The sequence below is a fragment of the Salmo salar genome, chromosome ssa19, assembly GCF_905237065.1.
Source record: "Salmo salar chromosome ssa19, Ssal_v3.1, whole genome shotgun sequence".
NCBI lineage: Eukaryota > Metazoa > Chordata > Actinopteri > Salmoniformes > Salmonidae > Salmo > Salmo salar.
The window spans coordinates 66,126,833-66,147,921 of record NC_059460.1 but is presented as its reverse complement, the minus strand read 5'-3'; the positions used below and the strand labels follow the sequence as shown (position 1 = coordinate 66,147,921).

Sequence of the window (21,089 nt, the reverse complement as noted above, 5' to 3'; positions counted from 1 at the left end):
CCTTAGAAAGCACTGTCCATTTCATTGTGTTAGGCTTTGAAACAACATCCACAATGACCATGTTTTCCAAAATCAAGTCATTCCAGAGAAAATAAAGTATTGCCTTTCATCTATCCCCACACGTTTAAACAGGGTCGGAGAAAACAAGAGAAAAGGTTGATATTGGCATCCTATTCGACTTTTCTCTGATTAAATTATCTTTGACTTAATCCGTATATGGTCATCAGAGATGCTCGGATGCGGCCAAACTGTGATTGGTGGAAGACCCATCCAGTGATAGGCACCGGCACGTTTCACTATCATCTTTCCAACCTCTTTACTGTTATTTCCAAAAGCAGGAATTCACAACAATAATAGTACAACAGTTGAGCTCCGTATGTGAGAAAGCCGCTATTATACCGCCACGGTCCCATGTATTTAGAACCATTTACTATCCAGTTCTTCAGAAAAATAACCATTCAATAGAAGCTCTTGAGAGAAACCTGTAATCATTGCTTCAAAACACTGGCACTTGCGAAGCGGACTAGTCCTCGGGTTAAGTCCCCCCTGTCCTTCCTCTCTACCACGGATCCCTTCGTTAATTATCCCATGAGTGTGGTTGGAGAGATGGTCTGTCACAAAAGTGTAATGTTTTGAGCAACCGCACCAGTCATCATGATGAAACTCGGAGCACAGCTCCAGTCTATCCCTTATCAATTACGTTAAGTAGGTTTAGCTGTGAAACTAGCAGCTTGTGTTTTGTTGCAGCTGAATAGAAGAGACACAGTATGCAAATTACGTAGAAAATCATCAAAAATACATATTTTCCAGATGTAGATGTCAGGTAAATTTTAGGTTCTGAATGAAAAGACGTATTTTCCGGAAGTGAAAATGAGGGTCTTTTTCGGTTCTGAATGAAAGTTTAAACATAGTGTTTGAACATAAATCTGGCATGATGTTCAAAGTAGTCCACCCTATAGTTGAAAACAACAGACCACTTCAACTACAATACCATTCTCAATAACAGATTTTTTTTCTTGCTATGATTGTGATAGGTTGTTGTTTATATACCTAGTTGAATGCATAAGGATAAGAGCATCTGCTGAATGGCCAAAATGTAAAAACTAACACTTGCAAAGCATGCTGGGTATTAATTGAATGAGTTTTGCCCCCAAACAAGTATGGTCCAGAACAGAGCAAATCTGAACCAATCATAGACTTCTAGGCTATGTTTCATGAGTTTGAACAGCACAGTACAGTACAGTACGGCACAGTCCAGTACAGTAGAGTACAGTACAGTTTAGTTCAGTAGAATAGAGTACTTTCGAGTAAACTATACTCTACTGTACTAATCTATACTTTATTGTACGGTAATGTACTGTACTCTGCTGTGTTCTACTGTACTGTATTGTGCTGTCCAAACTTGTGAATCATAGACGTCTAAGTTTGGGCCAAATCAAGGCCGGACCGAACAAAATCTGAACCAATCGTCTATGATTGTTTCAGATTTGGTCTGGACCGAGCCAAAATTCTACATCTGTGGACCAGACCACACCAAAAAAAGAAGACGGCCAGTCCGGACAGTACCAAAAAAAGATGTCCAAAAGACGGGTCCGTGCTTAGTGGGGAAGAGAAGCGAAGAGGAGAGAAGAGAATAGGCTCCACTTTGCCACGACAAGGAAGATGTGTCTGACACATTGCATTATATTCTATTGTATTGGGTGACGGTATACATGTTCTCTTTTTAATTATTTCAATGTATTGCACTGCTATGTGTGATTTTAATTTGCTTTTATGTACCTAATACAACATTGAAGTTCCCTTGGGAGGGTGAGGTATAATTGAACTATATAGTTGTGCATTTGTCGTGCCACCAGGTCACCCAATATCCACATTAATACCATAAAGAAGTCGACCGAAACATCTTCTGAAATAAGCAGTGACAAGTTTAGCGGTGCTATGCCAGAATGTAAACTGCCAGAGCCCGGCGTGATATATGGCTGGAAAAACGTACCTCAATCCAGGGATGGAATATGTTGCTGTACTCCTAATTATCCCGAAATGTTGAATGGAATTCTGCTTCTTTTTATTTAAATGGCTGTTTTCCCCAGAATGCTATGATAGCTAATACTGTAGCAGCCCATTGGATTCCATGAAAATGTGACACGTAGCATTGGGGTGAGTAGCCACCGGAAGTGTTGTCGAATCCAATAGGTTGCTTTAGAATTAGCTAGTCTAGTATGCTGACGAAAATGGCAATTTAACCCTCTACTGCACATCGTTGCCCTCGGGCAACAGAAAACCTTTTGGCCCCTATATAATTATAAATATATTTTTTATCCTATAAATGACATTATGCAACGACATGTAACAATCCTGTAAACAATCCAATGAGGTACAGAAGTTAGTATGGTTTATGAGTTGGGGTAGGAACCTTCTTTCAGGAAGCAGAGCAACGTGAGCGCATGTTGTGAGTGAAAGGTAAGATACATTTAATTATTTTGCATGTTTATATAGAGATAACTTGACAATAATAACTTGTACTTTTGTAGGAATCTCTAATGAAGCATATTTGATAGGTTTTGAAGATATTTCGTTTATATACTGTATATATTAAAAAACATAGTTTTATTTTTGTTGCCTCAGGGCAGCGTTGTGCAGTTATGCTACTTGTCAGGGCAATTTAATGCATTGGTCAATGTTTTTGCCAACATATCCACTGACATTCACAGGCAATGGACACAGGGCTAAAGGAGCCTAATCGAGCAGTGAGGACAGTGAGCTTGAGGGCAGTGACAGCGAGGAAGAATGGATGCCAGAATCATTTCCTTTTCTTATGAAAAAAGTGCTTGTTTCTGCTATATTTGACTTAATAAATGTTCAGAAAATATCTGACTTTCCTTGGTGATTTAGTACCCGTATGGTACAGCATTTCCATGAGGCAACAAAAAAAAACGTATTTGTGTGGGGGGTAGAAGATATATTTTTTATTATTGCTACATTATCAGAAAGCTTAAATCTTCAAAACATTTGTTATGAAAAAAAGTATGTGTGCAGTAGAGGGTTAATTAAAACTAGCAGTATTTCAATCTTCTTGATGTATCATTTTGGATAATGGGATAATTATGAGTACAGCACCATCTCCCATCCCTGGATTGAGGTACGTTTTCCGAGGAATCTCGGAAAACTCAGGATCTCTGATCCTGATCACGGCAGCCTGCCATTCAGACCTTACAGGGAATATGTAATTATTGCAACCGTAAGGTCTGAATCTTCAGGCTAGGACAAGTTAGACACAGTGAACTAATACAGACACAGACACACCCCCACACACCGAGAGACTCACCTGCAGTGTCTGTGCACTCCTGCTACTGTCTCAATGATGGAGCACTCGCCCTCGTTGAGGCAGAAGGCCAGGTCCTTGTCATCGATGCAAGGCTTGAAGACCTCTGAACGCAGACTAGGGGATGTGGGGGCCACTGTGAGAGAGAGAAAGAGATATGTGGTTACTGGATGTCACAGAGAGACCATTATTGAAGAAACATTTTGTTTGGGTAACATATAAACTTCAGAATCACAGCAAAAAAAACATTTGTTTACCAAGAAAGAAAGATGACAGAGGGAGAGAGATGTGTCAAAATCACCTGGATTAGTACTTGATTTGGCTTATTGTATAAACAGTAAGGATTTTTTATTGTTTTGCCAAATATTTTGGCTCTATGATCATGGCCTATATCATCATACATACAGCTTCCATACACACTGACAAGGCTACTCAGGAGCTTGCGGTGCTAACTTGATATAAATAATATTCAGGAGCAGGTGTCATGACACGGGGGTTCAGGTTCAATAAGCTACCAGAGCGGAGCTAAGTAAACACTGCTGTCTCACTCCACTCCTTCCTGTTAATCATCAACAGTGATGACATCGTTACACATTTGTTGAATGGGAATTAATTATTTGTACTCTGATGAGGCTTTGTTATACAGATTATCAGAATGATTCAAAAGTTTGATGTATAGTACATAAATATGGATACTGTGAAAAAAAATGTGTTTTGGTTACAATTGACAAAAGGGTGAAGGAGGTTGATAGATAAATATGGGCCTACAATTGAACAAATCACACATTACCACATTATCTATTGACATCATTCATCCATGTTATTTAAACATGTTATTTGTTGCAGGTTCTCTTATATTTTAGATAGTATTGAAAGTACCTGCTTTGATTTGGAATTGGGTAAGAATAAATGGCTGTGGCATGACATTTTTCAGCTCCATGTGCTGTTCTTTCATTCTGACCCTGCACAAGCCCTGCTCTGCTCTGAACACACAATGCTCTGTCTGTTGACTGAGCCATGGCCGCTATGCACAGCCACTGCAATGCAGGTATTCCGCCGCAAAAAAGAGTCAGCCATGTTTGCACACACACACCAAAAAGGTTGGGGTCAATTCTAAATTGAGTTGTGAATTGCTCTTGAATTAAAGTAGAATTTAATTCAATGAAATTCAAATGGCTTATTTATTCTACACACCATAGAAATGTATATTTTGACATCACGTATGGCTAACAATACCATGTAGCAGAAGGTTCAAATATTTCATTTGTAAAATGTATTATCCTAAAACAATCAAGTATTTTTGTAGTGGTCTGGAAATATTATAAGATCATGTTGTGGGTTGTTTATAATAATTAATAATTCCCTTAATGTTTTTAAATATCAGAAAAAATACATTTCCCAAAATGTATTAGATCAAACACTGCAGTATGGAAGGGAACAATCTAACATCTCATGACAAAAAGAAATACTGTTTGACATCTTTGAGTTATAATCAAACTAATATATGTAATTATTTGCATTAATAAGTGAGTGGCATATCCTTTTGATAAAATATTTGTCAAATGAATTAGACTGACATTTCACGTCTCAGTTTAATTGGTTTGAATTGCTTAAATTCTACTCCCTTCAATTCCTCAAATTCAATTAAAAATCTTCTTCTTGAGGGGAGTGGACAATTCAAATTAAATTCAAATTCATTGTTGGAATTGAATTAAAATCAGAAATTCCTAATTGACCCCAACCATGACACACACACGCACACACACACACACACACACACACACACACACATACACGTCTTGTTTCTGGTGAATCTTTAAGGGAAAATACATCCAATACTTTCCTGTTAATTGGGTTAATATATCCCAACCACAACTGAAATCCCAATAATTTCCTAATTATTTTCAACAGTTGGTCAAGCTCTAACAGTTCAGAAAGTACTTGACAATTTGTTTGTAGAACGACTGTGAGAAAGTCAGTTCTGGGGTGCATTCAGTTCGATTTAACATTTGCTACAGTGTTCCTCCTTTAAAAGTTGTGTCATACTGCAGCACACCTTGCAGGCTGCTGCAGCATTCTATGGCACGTTACTTAATTTTCAGCCATTTTTTACGTTAATGCAAGTTACTGCTAGTTCGACCACCCGAGGGCAACTTTGAGAAGCATTTGATAGTCTCCCATATTGGCATTACTAGAGAATTGAAAACCTTTTTTTGTAATAACATAGTACATGGGATTGATTAAGAAATTTGGCTTAATTAATTTGATTAATATTATGGTGTTTCTATTCTGAGAAAAGTGAAAAACAAAACCCTCGGGGTTTCCGTTAGGATGGAATGGAAAATATTGCGCTGTATAACGTGATGGTTGGCAGTAGGCTACAGCATAAGAGGATTGGCGGATTCTAAATTAATATCTAAGGGACATAGCATTTCCACACCCTAATTGTAGTGTAACCAATATTAATTTCGCCTATGGTAGGCCTACAGTATATCTACAAATTATTTTTTTCAATGAAGAGACTCGCCGCCAATGATTACATTAAGAGGATTGGGGGATTCTAAATCGAACTGGCATTTTCCGTTAGGATCTGTGAGAATATCTAAGGGGCTTTTAAATAATTCTAAATGAATTGATAATAATAATAATCGCTTTGTTTAAAAATGTACGATATTTTGGAGATTTTGTTTTCATTTAACCTAGAGTGAGCGACAAAAAGGCAATTATTCTCACTAATTTCTAAATAAAGCCAGTTTGTTATTTAGAATGATTTATTTCTGGAGAAACCTAACTTCATTATTTAGCAGACATCACTTGCTTATATTCAGTCAACACATATATTTTAAGAATATTATGGAATATAATTGAACATTTACATTTCTCCATGCTTGTCTCAGAGCAGCGTAAAATGGTGCTGAAATAGATGTCCAAAGCGGGAAGGCTATATATAACCATATTTTGGACATGATTTCATTATCAAATTAACGACAGTGAGCGATTGTAATCTGAATAAAGGCCAACATCATTTTTATAGAAGCCAAAATATAGCCCTGCTAATAGCCATAATGACGCTGTACAACATGACCATGTGTGTTTGAAAGAGTATTTTCCAGTAAGCAACAATTTGTTTGCCTTCCTTAGAGAAGTTTATTTATTCCCATAGTAATTAGTTATGGATCCATAACTAAATCTCAACATCTGCATTTTGAAAGAGTATTTTTATCATTATTTTATTAACGAAAGCATAAAGATGCTAATGAAGAAATACAGTACTGTACAGTATATGCTTTTACATTTTCATAATATAGCATTTTGAAGATATAAGCCACCTCCATTTGTTTATTAGGCTACTGTGCAGTCTGACAAGTAAACATAGCCTACAATACATATTGTAGTAAACATGGAAAAGTGCCTAATTCCTTACATAAGGGAGAGCAGGCCATGTCTAGACTTGACCTCAAGTACCTTCAATAATGGCTGTACAAGAGAATGCGGGCACGCGGGAGACTGGGGTTCAATTCCCTGATGGGGAGGAAGGAGTAGGCTGTCCTTGTAAATAAGAATTTGTTCTTAACTGACTTGCCTAGTTAAAAAAAGGTTACACAAAGAGCGCAACATTTCTGTACCATAATTTTTTTATTCTAGTCTAACCAATACCCAAACAGAGTTTAAGTGAAAATAAAAATCTCATTGATTTATCGAGACCAGTCCCCATGCTAGTCTCAGAGCAGCGTAAAACAGTGCTAAAATAGTTCTAGGCTATTGCTTCTAACTTCAATATGCTCTTTAAATAAATAAGACCTACACCACTTTTTACGGCACATTACTCAACACTAGTGAGACTCATGTCGCCTATGGATGGCCTACAGTATATCGAAAAATATGACGTGACTCTCCACCAAAAATTACATATTGAGGATTGGAGGATTCTAAATTAAAACCAAAAGCAGCCTCATGGGTCTCCCAGTGGCGGCCGGCACGGGTATCGAATCTGCATCTGCAGCAACGCATTTTGCACTGTGGGAGACCCCATCCACTCTGGAACAAAGTATCAAAATACAGAGAGGTGTTGTTAAAGGTATAATGTCCTGCTAATGGGCTAGTATAATACTGTACATGGTGTCCAGGTCAGGATAGCCAAAACATTTCTTTATTAAAGACTATAAGAAAGAATGTTGGTACTTATTTATTTTTGATCCAAAACCATGAATGAGTGAGTCACTCAGCTTTATGTAGGTGCCGGCTATATGACTGTGTCATCAACTTGATAATATATAACAATATTTTGGAGGTTATTTAATTTTTTTTAAATGAAAGAGAACGATGGTAATCTGAATAAAGGTCAAAATAATATTTGTAAAGGCCAAAACATTTATTTCTATTTTTAGAGGGAGAGAAACGCTGTGCCAATTGTGTGCCGCCCATAAAGGCCAAAATATAGCCCTGCTAATAGCCATAATGGCGCTGTACAATATGACTGTGTGTTTGAAAGAGTATTTTTTGTTCCAGTATTTCTGTAATTCACTGATATTTATTCTCATAGTAATTCATTATGGATCCATAACTAAATAAACATCAGCATTTTGAAAGAGTATTTTCATCATTATTTTATTAACAAAAGCATAAAGATGTTGATGAAGAAATACTGTACTGCTGTTTTGAGTTAGAAATGTAACACTTCAGAGTACTTAAGCATCGAATACATTGCAGGTAGGGTGGATGTTCACACCTACAGTAGCCGGGCTATAAAGAGTCTATTGTCCTGCTAATCGGGCTACAAGTGTTTGAAAACCTGTAAATAAAAATATAGCATCTTGTTTGCATTCTTTATTGTAACCACAATGTCACAAATAATTTGTATCTACCTTTCCAATAACTTTTAGAGTTTGGGATTAATTTGATTAATATTATGGTGTTTCTATTCCAAGGAAAATGAAAAATCCTCTGAGTTTCTGTTAGGATGGAATGGAAAATATGGTGCTGTATAATGTGACGGTCAGGAGTACAGTACTGGGCTATTTAGCTAAAGAATCCAGTGTTCTGTGGGAGACGGGGGTTCAATTCCCCGACAGGAAGGAAGGAGAAGGCTGTCCTTGTAAATAATAATTTGTTGACTTGCCTAGTTAAATAAAGGTCACACTAAGAGTCCCCATGCTTGTCTCAGAGCAGCCTGAAATTGTACTGAAATAGTTCTTTAAAAACATTTTCTATTTAAATAAATAAGACATAGACCACTTTTAACAGCTCATTACTCAACACTACTGAGACTCATGTCGCCTACGGTAGGCCTACAGTATATTGAAAAATATGATGTGACTCTCCGCCAATAATTACATACAGAGGATTGGAGGATATTTCTGTAATTCAGTGATATTAATTCCCATAGTAATTCGTTATGGATCCATAACTAAATAAACATTGGCATTTTGAAAGAGTATTTTTATCATTATTTTATTAATGAAAGCATAAAGATGCCATTATTAGTTACATTGTTTTAGTTTGAACGTGCAGACTGGCACTAAGAACAGAACAGCGGGAACGTTTCCCTAGTCAGCGCCATTATTAGTGCAATGCCCCTTAAATATTTTGGAGACGATTTCGTATTCAAATAACATAAAATGAGCGAGAAAAAGGCCATTTTTGAACATGGGGTGAGAAATTGTTACTAATTTGTAAATAAAGCCAGTTTGTCATTTAGAATGATTTGTTTTTTGAGGGAGAAAAATCAAAAACCTACAAATATCTCATGGGTCTCCCAGTCGAGGCCAGCACAGGTATTGAACCAGCATCTGTAGCAACACAGCTTGCACTGCTATGCAGTGTCTTGCACAGTTGCAACACTCAGGCGCTGTACAACGTGACCCAGTTGAGTGGCCTACAGTACTACAGTAAGAGCAAAATAATCCTAACAAAATAAAATAATAAAAACCTTAGTGTAACAACAGTTTTAGTAAGTAATACTGAAGTCGTGCACAATTATCCGTTTCGATTTAGGTTTATGTCACCCATTCATTTTCAGTTGGAGACACAGTTGGACCCAAAAGCATAATCAGTGCACTAACTCCCCCTTGCGCTGGTCTGAAGCAATGAAGTGGTGATGCAGGGTACCATACTAAACCACGAATTACCTCTAAGTCCCGTGGTGTAAGCTCGCAACTTTTGAAGGAGGAACCACTGTATTTTTGCGTAATGGCTTGTACTGAACAACACATTCTTCAACATTTTTCAACAGACTTTACATTTGCTCTGTTTTGCTAGTGTGGTAGGGTACTGCGTAAAGCAATGAGTGACGTATTTGAAGGGTACTGGTGCATGTTGAACCCACAACCCAACCCCTCTCCGATTTTCAAGTGGTTATTCAGAACAGCACAGTTTCCAATTAATTTTTACATTGCATTACATTTCTTTTGTACGGATTGCAGACCTGGTGACTTTTCTACTCCAAAATTAGTGAAAATAAAATGATGGGAACACCAATACAATATAATCTACCCCCCCAAAAATGAGCCTAACAACATTATCAGATTGGTGTGTTATTAGCAATAAGCATTATTACCTGTAGCCCAACTGATGCAGCATAGTAGATACAATGAATATGGTGAAACATACCCATCTGTATTTGTACTAATCATTAGCTAGATCAGTGCTTCCCAAACTTTTTCAGTCATGACCCCCTTTCATCATGGGGGAACATCACACCACTCACCCCTTACCACTCCCAATTGAATGAACTGCTACAATGTTACACTAAAATATGGTATAAGAATACCTTTTACCCTGGTTTCCCTTCCATACTGAAATCAAGAATAAATAATTAATGAAGGATAAATATACCAGCTTACTGCTGTGCAATGTCACATGCATCTCTATCAATAAAGAGATTATATTTGTAGATTTTCTCATTTGAAATAAATATAAAGGTGGTTCTGAAAGTTTTCTTAGGTTTATTATTAGGCTGTATAAATCCTGTTAGGGATAGGGGGCAGTATTTGCACGGCCGGATAAAAAACGTACCCGATTTAATCTGGTTACTACTCCTGTCCAGTAACTAGAATATGCATATAATTGTTTGATTTGGATAGAAAACACCCTAAAGTTTCTAAAACTGTTTGAATGGTGTCTGTGAGTATAACAGAACTCATATGGCAGTCAAAACCCTGAGACAAATCCTGACAGGAAACTGAAATCTGATGTGTGGATATCACTTCAAACATTTGCCATTGAAACACACAGGGGCTTGTGAATCATTTAGCACTTCCTATGGCTTCCACTAGATGTCCCCAGTCTTTACAAAGTGGTTTGAGTCTTCTATGGTAGTAACTGACCCAAAGAGAGGCTGTTGATATTGGTCACAGGGGATGGGCCATTACCATTGTGACGTCGGCGCCCATGGCTACTCTCCCTTTTCGAAACGTTTTGAAAAACAATGCAACCGTCCCAATGGAATATTATTGAAGCCCTGGTTGAAAAAGCCCCTAAAGATTTATGTTATACAACGTTTGACATGTTTGAACGAACTTAAATATATATTTTTTGCTCATTCCTGACGACAAGTCAGACGCACACGGTACATTTTCACTAGCCTTCGGAGCGCGCTAACACTATTGGGACATAAATTATTAACTTTTTTGAACAAAACTACATTTGTTATGGACCTGGGATTCCTAGAAGTGCCTTCTGATAAAGATAATCAAAGGTAAGGGATTATTTACAATAGTATTTTTGATGGTTGATCGTTCCAAGATGGCTCCAACGTTTATAGCCTAGACTTTTTTTCTGGGCATACCACGTCGTTTATTGCAAAGTGTGATTTCCCAGTAAAGTCATTTTTAAATCTGGCAAAGCGATGGCATTCAAGACATGTTAATCTATAAGTCTTTGAATGACAATATTACATTTTAACAATGTTTTCGAATAGTAATTTTGTAAATTGTAGCGCTAATTTACCGGAAGCATTTGAGGGAAAAGATTTTCTGAACGTCATGCGCCGATGTAAAATGCTGTTTTTATATATAAATATGAACTTTATCGAACAAAAAATGCATGTGTTGTGTAACATGATGTCCTAGGAGTGTCATCTGATGAAGGTTGTCAAAGGTTAGTGCTGCATTCAGCAGAGTTTTGGGAATTTGTGATGCATGCTAGTTGCTTTGAAAATGGCTGTGTGATTATTTCTGGCTGGGTACTCTGCTGACATAATCTAATGTTTTGCTTTTGCTGTAAAGCCTTTTTGAAATCGGCCAACGTGGTTCGATTCAGGAGAGGTGTATCTATAAAACGGTGTAAAATAGTCATATGTATGAGAAATTGAAGTTATAGCATTTATGAGGTATTGCATTTAGCGCAAAGCGATTCCACTGGCTGTTGATTATGGTGGGACTCAAGCGTCCCACTGGCCCAGACAGGATAAATATGATGATTGCTTTCCCCCCCAATTTTGGCATACACATTTATTTTCTAAACAACTAGGCTGCCTCTGACTGAGGAGAGAAACAGGTTTGCTTGAGCCTATTGTCTGAGGTTCAGAGAATCAGCCCTTCTCTAATTCTGTAGCCTACTAGACAATACTTGTTTCAAAATTCATATTACTACCAAAGTTGTCTTTGAACTCCAAAAATTGAGCCCAATATAACCATTAACAATTATGACTTGTTTCTTGCTCGTCACATTTCAATAGAACCCTTCTCAATTAGAAAAATATAATTTTCTATATCATTCTTATGAATTGACTTTAATTCTTTATTTGTTACAAGTTAGCCCACATAATTAAGGGTTTTGTTTTGTCTCCATTCTCCTTACAAGCCTCCTAAACAAACCACAAGTACCAAACCAAGCACAAACTAGTACCAAACCAAGCATAATTGGCGGTGGGGGGGTTCCAATAACAAAAATGAAGAATTGACTAGCCTAGTACTGTGTAGTGTAAAGCCACAGAAAGCCAGTAGCTATGGTGAGAATATCATTTTCAATCCATCAAATTCCTCATAGTATATTATTAGAGGGGTCAAATTGATCTGTTTCTAATATTTACGCGCCTGGTCATATCATCATGCCATAATATGATTACAAGCCTAGCGGATTGGCTGGTATACTGCCCCCCTACTTTAGATTTAGCAGTGCAATTGGATTACATCTTTGATAATTTTGTTGTTGTTGTTGTTGTTGTTGTTGTTGTTGTTGTTATGGGCCTTTTCTGTTCTGTCACAACAGCCATCATAGCATTACATGTGTCATATGTGCATCATCACTTTTTCAGCACCCCGTGCTTCCGTTGACCAATCCCATGTGAGAAAGAGATGCATTTCTAAATTAGAGAAAAATAATCCCTTAGTTGTGCCACAACATCCAGATAAATCTTTTGCTCCAGGGTATTGATTGATACATCTCACACCTTTTGTGAGGCCTTGAAAGATGATGACAGATCAGATGGACACGAAGATATTGGCGAACCTATAACTATTTTTATGATTTTTCATAAACCTTATATGGTATTTTGTATGAATTACTATGTAAGATCATGTAAATATACTGTTATTACTAAAGTAATCACAGTTTAAAAATACATGTATGAGAGCATCTTAGTGTTACCTAACTTTATTATTATAAAAATAATACATGGAGGAAGGTACCAATTATAACTTACTTATCACTGTATTTACAGTGCCTTCGAGTATGCATTGATAATACATTAGAAGATGTGCTATCCTTATAACAGTCAATACAAGCATGGTGAATGCCTGTCACTGGGCATTGGACCAGTGGTTCAAAGGAAGTCTTACTGTGCAACTTCTTTGCTTCTTTACACATTTGCAATGCCCAACGCCAAAATGGAAATATGGATGCGTTTCATATTCAGTGGACCCAGGTGTCTGTCCTGCTTGCATATCTAATTAAGCCTCGACATCCAAGACATCATTCTTAGGATTTTAAAAAGACAGTGGACTACATACTCTGTATTATCAATTCAATAAACTCCCAAGGCATGGTGTTCAAAAGTTATCTATTTCAAGACTTTACTTCGACTATAAGACCATGGTTCTTGCCCACGGTACTGGCCCACGGTACTTGCCTAACACTCATAGGGCAGTTCCAGCTTTAACTGGAATCCAGTGGAGTGTGCAGAGGAACGGGTGACATGGGAGAACTTGCGAAGTTTGAACACCAGGCGGACTGTAGCTTTCTGGATAAGTTGCAGGGGTTTGATGGAACAAGCGGGGAGTTCAGCCAACAGCGAGTTGTAGTAGTCCAGACGGAAAATGACAAGTGACTGGATTAGGACCTGCACTGCTTCCTGTGTGAGGTAGGGTCATACTCTACGGATGTTGAAGAGCATGAACCTGCAGGAGCAAGTCACTGCTTTAATGTTAGCAGAGAACAGCAGGTGTTGTCCAATGTCATGCCAAGGATCTTTGCACTCTGGGCAGGGGACACCATGGAGTTGTCAACCATGATGGAGAGGTCTTTGAGTGGGTAGGCCTTATTCGGGAGGAAGAGCAAGCTGCGTCTTTTCGAGGTTGAGCTTGAGGTGGTGGGCCAACATTCAAGCTGAGATATCTGTCAGGCACGCAGAGATGCATGTTGCCACCTGGGTGTCAGACGGGGGAAGGAGAAAAGTAGTTGGGTGTCATCCGTGTAACAATGATAGGAGAGACCATGTGAGAATATGACGGAGCAGAATGACTTGGTGTATAGAGAGAAGAGGAGAGGGCCTAGAACCGAGCCCTAGGATACAACAGTAGTGAGAGTACGTGGTGCAGACAAATATCCTCTTCATATCGCCTGCCAGGTAGGATGCAATTCAAGAGTGTGCAGCCTGAGACGCCCAGCCCCGAGATGGTGGTGAGGAGGATCTGATGGTTCATGGTGTCGAAGGCAGCAGATAGATCTAGGATGATGAGAACAGAGGAGAGAGAGTCAGTTGTGGCAGTGCGGAGAGCCTCCGTGACACAGAGAAGAGCAGTCTCGGTTGAGTGACCCGTCTTGAAACCTGACTGGTTAGGGTCAAGAAGAGCGTTCTGAGAGAGATAGCGAGAGAGTTGGTCAGAGACAGCATACAAAAGTGTTTTGAAATGAAAAAATAGAAGGGATACCGGTCTGTAGTTTTTGACGTCAGAGGAGTCGATTGTTGGTTGAAGTCAGAGGGGATGAAGCCATTGGTCAGGGATGAGTTGATGAGGGAAGTGAGGAATGTATAAAAGGTCTCCAGAGATGGTCTGGAGAAGGGAGGAGGGGATTGGATTGAGCGGGAAGGTTTTTCGGGGGCCGAACCTCATTAGTCGCAGAATTTCATCTGGAGCGAGAGGATAGAAAGAGGTCAAAGCGTAGGGTAGTTCTGTGTGAGTGGGACCAGTGGATTCAAAAGGCTGAATGAGGATTGGATGTCATCAACCTTCTTTTCAAAGTGGTTGACAAAATCATCCAAAGAGAGGGAGGAGGGAGGGGCATTAAGGAGGGAGGAAAAAGCGGAAAAGAGTTTCCTAGGGTTAGAGGAAGAAGCTTGTTAGAGGCAGAAGCCAGAGTGCTAGAAAGTGGCTTTAGCAGTAGATACAGGATGAGGAAGAGAAGGTAGAGAGGAGGGAGTGAAAGGATGATAGGTCCTTAGCTGACCGCAGCCGTGTTCTATAAGCTCACAATGAGTCACTCAGCCATGGAGCAGGAGGGGAGGAAAGAGGCCAGTGTGAGTCACAGGATGTGGAAAGAGAGGAAAGTATGGTCGAAGAGGCAGAATCAGGAGGCAGGATTTAGCAGAAGGGAGAGATGATAAGATAGAAGAGGAGAGAGCAGTGGGAGAGAGAGATTGAAGATTGATATGGCACATGACCATCTGGGTAGGGATGAGTGGCTAGGGTTGGAGGAAAGGGAGAAAGAAAAGGAAGTAGTGATCAGAGACCTGGAGAGGGGTAGCAGTGAGATTAGTAGGCGAACAGCCTCTAGTAAAAATGTAGGTCAAGCTGCCTTGTGAGTGGGAGGGGACTAGGAAAGGGTGTGGTCAAAACATGCAAGGAGGGGAAAGAGAGTTAGAAATATTTTTTTATTATTTCACCTTTATTTCACCTTTATTTAGCGTCTCATCCCGTCAGCGGGATCAAAATCCAGCGAAAAATCATATCGCCATTAGCATAACAAAATGTAATAATTTGAATTTTATTTAATTTTTTTATTTTTTTCGTTTTATAGATACACCTCTCCTGAATCGACCCACGTCGTCCGATTTCAAAAAGGTTTAACAGGAAAAGCAAATCATTAGATTATGTTAGAGGAGTCCATCGTAAAAAGCAGCAACATAGCCATTTTCCGACCAACCACATGCATCACAAATAACCAAAAAACAGCTAAATGCAGCACTAACCTTTTACAAACTTCATCAGATGACACACCTAGGACATCATGTTACACAATGCATGCATTCTTTTGTTCAATAAAGTTCATATTTAGATATGAAAACAGCATTTTACATCGGCGTCTGACGTTGACTAACTATTTTCCCGTCAAAAGCATCCGATGAAACAGTGCTACAATTTACTGAATTACTATTCGAAAACATGTTTAAAATGTAATATTGTCATTCTAAGATTTATAGATGAATATCTCTTGAAAGCACCTGTCATACCAGATTTAAAAATAACTTTACTGGGTAATCACACTTAGCGATAAAAGGGGATGCGATACTCAGAAAATGAGCTAGTAAATACAGCTCGGTGCCATCTTGGAACAATCGCATATCACATCTAATGTTGTATAATATTGTCAATAATCCCTTACCTTTAGTTGTCTTCATCAGAAAGCACTTCCAGGCATCCCAGGTCCACAACAGATGTATTTTCGGTCGAAAAAGTCCATCCTTTATGTTCCATTAGCTTGCTGTTGTTAGTGCGTCCGAAGGGCGTATCCAACTAATCTGCCTTGCGCGCCACAGTGGTTTCGAAATAATACTTTTTTTTCACATTTAGGTTCGTTCAAACATGTCAAACGTTGTATAACATAAATCTTCAGGGCCTGTTTCAACAAGAGAGCCAATAAGATTCGAGGGGGACGATTTCAATGTGTTTCAAAATGTTTCCAAAGGTGGGGGTAGACAGGGCCGCCGGCGTCATAATGGTGATGGCCCTCCCGCTGTGACCAATTTCCAACGGGTCTCATTCACTGAGTTTCGACAGTAGAAGGCTCAAAACACTTTGTAAAGACTGGCGACATCTTGTGGAAGCAATACGAAGTGCTCAATAAACGATATCTCACGGTGTGAAAAATAGGCGACGACGTGAAGTTGAGTCCACAATTCAGAATTCCACTTCCTGGTTCAATCGGTCTCGGGGTTTTGACTGCCATATGAGTTCTGTTATACTCACAGACACCATTCAAACAGTTTTAGAAACTTTAGGGTGTTTTCTATCCACAGGTATTAATTATATGCATATCCTAGCTTCTGAGTCTGATTAGTAGGCCGTTGAAAATGGGCACGAATTTTTTCCAAAATGCGCTGTGGCGCCCCCTATCCTAGGGTAACGTCAAGAGGTTAAGAACAAGATCTCATTTACAACTGCGACCTGGCCAAGATAGAGCAAAGCAGTGCGACACAAACAACAGAGTTACACATGGGATAAACAAACGTACAGTCAATAAAACAATAGAGAAGTCTGTATACAGTGTGTGAAAATGTAGTAAGATTAGGGAGGTAAGGCAATAAATATGCCATAGTGGCGAAATAATTGCAATTTAGTAATTAAACACTGGAGTGATAGATGTGCAGAAGATAAATGTGCAAGTAGAGATACTGGGGTGCAAAGGAGAAAAAAACAACAACATGGGGATGAGGTAGTTGGGTGGGCTACTTACAGATGGGCTATGTACAGGTGCAATGATCGGTAAGCTCCTCTGACAGCTGATGCTTAAAGTTAGTGAGGGAGATATGTCTCAAGCTTCAGTGATTTTTTCAATTTGTTCCAGTCATTGCCAGCAGAGAACTGGAAGGAAAAGCAGCTAAAAGAGGAGTTGGCTTTGGGGATGACCAGTGAAATATACCTGCTGGAGCGCATGCTTCAGGTGGGTGCTGCTATAGTGACCAGTGAGCTGAGATAAGGCGGGGCTTTACCTAGCAAAGACTTATAGATGACCTGGAGCCAGTGGGTTTGGCGATGAATAAGAAGCGAGGGCCAGCTAACGAGAGCATACAGGTCGCAGTGGTGGGTAGTATATGGGGCTTTGGTGACAAAATGGATGGCACTGTGATAGACTACATCCAATTTGCTGAGTAGAGTGTTGGAGGCTATTTTTGAAGTTAAGGATCGGTAGGAAAGTCAGATTTACGAGGGTATGTTTGGCAGCATGAGTGAAGGATGCTTTGTTGCACAATAGGAAGCTGATTCTAGATTTAATTTTGGATTGGAGATGCTTAATGTGAGTCTAGAAGGAGAGTTTACAGTCTAACCAGACACCTATGTATATGTAGTTGTCCACATATTCTACGTCAGAACCGTCCAGAGTAGTGATGCTACACGGGCAGGCGGGTGAGGGCAGCGTTCGGTTGAAGAGCATGCATTTAGTTTTGCTTGCATTTAAGAGCAGTTGGAGGCTGCGGATGGAGTGTTGTATGGCATTGAAGCTGTATGGAGGTTAGTTAGCACAGTGTCCAAAGATGGGCCAGAGGTATACAGAATGGTGTCATCTGCGTAGATGTGCATCAGAGAATCACCAGCAGCAAGAGCGACATCATTGATGTATACAGAGAAAAGAGTCGGCCCGAGAATTGAACCCTGTGGCACGCCCATAGAGACTGCCAGAGGTCTGGACAACAAGCCCTACGATTTGACACACTGAACTCTATCTGAGAAGTAGTTTGTGAACCAGGCGAAGGAGTCATCTGAGAAACTAAGCCTGTTGAGTCTGCCAATAAGAATGCCGTGATTGACAGAGTCGAAAGGCTTGGCAAGGTCAATGAATACGGCTGCATAGTATTGTCTTTTATCCATGGTGGTTATGATATCATTTAAGACCTTGAGCGTGGCTGAGGTGCACCCATGACCAGCTCGGAAACCAGATCGCATAGCGGAGAAGGTACGGTGGGATTCAAAATGGTCGGTGATCTGTTTGCTAACTTGGCTTTCGAAGACTTTAGAAAGGCAGGGTAGGATAGATATAGGTCTATAACAGTTTGGGTCTAGAGTATCACCCCTTTTGAGGAGTGACCGCAGCATTTTTTCAATCTTTAGGGATCTCAGACGATACGAAAGAGAGGTTGAACAGGCTAGTAAAAGGTGTTGCAACAATTGTGGCGGATCATTTTAGAAAGAGAGGGTTCAGATTGTCTAGACCAGCTGATTTGTAGGGGTCCAGATTTTGCAGCTGTTTCAGAACATCAGCTATCAGGATTTAGTTGAAGGAGAAATGGGGGAGGCTTGGGCAAGTTGCTGTGGGGGGTGCAGGGCAGTTGACCGGGGTAGGGGTAGCCAGGTGGAAAGCATGGCCAGCCGGAGAAAAATGCTTATTAAAATTCTCGATTATCGTAGATTTATCGGTGGTGACAGTGTTTCCTAACCTCAGTGCAGTGAGCAGCTGGGAGGAGGTGCTCTTATTCTCCATGGACTTTAGTGTCTCAGAATGTTTTGGAGTTTGTGCTACAGGATGCAAATTTGTGTTTGAAAAAGCTAGCCTTTGCTTTCATAACTGCCTGTGAATATTTGTTCCTAACTTCCCTGAAAAGTTGCATATCTCGGGGGCTATTCGATGTTAATGCAGTACGCCACAGGATGTTTTTGTGCTGGTCAAGGGCAGTCAGGTCTGGAGTGAACCAAGGACTATATCTGTTCTTAATTTTAATTTTTTTGAATGGGCCATGCTTATTTAATATGGTGAGGAAAGCATTTTTAAAGAATAACCAGGCATCCCTTACTGACAGAATGAGGTCAATATCCTTCCAGGATACCCGGGCCAGGTTTATTAGAAAGGCCTGTTAACTGAAGTGTTTTATGGAACATTTGACAGTGATGAGTGGTGGTCGTTTGACCGATGACCCATTACGGATGCAGGCAATGAGGCAGTGATCGCTGAGATCCTGGTTGAAGACAGCAGAGTTGTATTTAGAGGGCAGGTTGTTCAGGATGATATCTATGGGTGCCCGTGTTTACGGATTTAGGGTTGTACCTGGTGGGTTCCATGATAATTTGTGTGAGATTGAGGTCATCTAGCTTAGATTGTAGGACGGACGGGGTGATATGCATATCCCAGTTTAGGTCACCTAACTGTACAAACTCTGAAGATAAATGGGGGGCAATTAATTCATATACGGTGTGCAGGGCACAGCTGGGGGCTTAGGGGGTCTATAACAAGTGGCAACAGTGAGAGACTTATTTCTGGGTGCAGACCTGTATAGGTGCAGACCTGTATAGCATGACAGAACTCTGCAGGCTATCTCTGCAGTAGATTGCAACTCCACCCCCTTTGGCATTTCTATCTTGGCAGAAAATGTTGTAGTTGGGGATTTCAGAATTTTTGGTGGTCTTCCTTAGCCAGGATTCAGACACGGCTAGGACATCAGGGTGGCAGTGTGCTAAAGCAGTGAATAAAACACACTTAGGGAGGAGGCTTCTGATGTTAACATGCATGAAACCAAGGCTTTTGTGGTTACAGAAGTTAACAAATGATAGCGCCTGGGGAATAGGAGTGGAACTAGGAGCTACAGGGCCTGGGTTAACCTCTACATCACCAGAGGAACAGAGAAGGAGTAGGATAAGGGTACGGCTAAAGGCTATAAGAACTGGTCGTCTAGTATGTTCAGAACAGAGAGTAAAAGGAGCAGGTTTCTGGGCGTGGTAGAATAGATTCAAGGCATAAGGTACAGACAAGGGTATGGTAGGATGTGAGTACAGTGGAGGTAAACCTAGGCGTTGAGTGACAATGAGAGAGGTTTTGTCTCTGGAGGGACAAGTTAAGCCAGGTGAGGTCTCCACATATGTGTGGGGTGGGACGAAAGAGCTATCTAAGGCATTTTGAGCGTTTATGGCTCTACAGTGAAATAAAACAGTAAAAACTAGCCAAGACTGCAGTAGACAAGGCATATTGACATTAGAGAGAGGCATAAAGCATTCACAGGTGTTGATCAGGAGAGTTTAGACAGTAAATTAATCGGAGGCAGACGTCGGGAGGTTGAAGCCGCCAAGTACAACGAGCGGTGAGCCATCATCAGGAAATGGGTCTCCTGAGTGGCACAGCGGTCTAAGGCACTGCATCTTAGTGTAAGAGGCGTCACTACAGTCCCTGGTTCGAATCCAAGCTGTATCACAAATAGTAGGTTATTCTGGCTGGAATTGTAAGTAAAAGGTACTGACATGGCAGATTCGGATGGGACAAAAATTACAGATGTGGTGTTTTGTGCATTACATTACCCGACCACCACCAGTAAAACTATTCCCGCCCGAATAAGGCTTAAGGCAAGGGCTGTTTCCTCGTCTCTGTTGCTGCTGTCTCTGTTGTATTGTTCTCAATCCCAATATGCTGGTTAATTTTGCTGTTACGCATATAGCAACATGAAGGCCTGATTCACGCAGTCTCCTCTGAACAGTTGATGTTGAGATGTGTCTGTTATTTGAACTCTGTGAAGCATTTATTTGGGCTACAATTTCTGAGGCTGGTAACTCTAATGAACTTATCCTCTGCAGCAGATGTAACTCTGGGTCTTCCTTTCCTGTGGCAGTCCTCATGAGAGCTCGTTTCAACATAGAGCTTGATGGTTTTTGCCACTGCACTTGAAGAAACTTTCAAAGTTCTTAAAATG

At 40.0% G+C, this 21,089-nt stretch overlaps 1 protein-coding gene across 1 annotated transcript in view; it reads right to left on the bottom strand.

Annotated features, from left to right (window-relative positions):
- LOC106579414 (pro-neuregulin-3, membrane-bound isoform) overlaps nt 1-21,089 on the bottom strand; it is a 436,757-nt gene that overhangs the window by 207,414 nt on the left and 208,254 nt on the right. Inside the window, exon 2 of the mRNA XM_045702613.1 lies at nt 3,326-3,458. Coding sequence (XP_045558569.1) covers nt 3,326-3,458 — 133 coding nt within the window. The remainder of the gene's footprint in view (nt 1-3,325; nt 3,459-21,089) is intronic.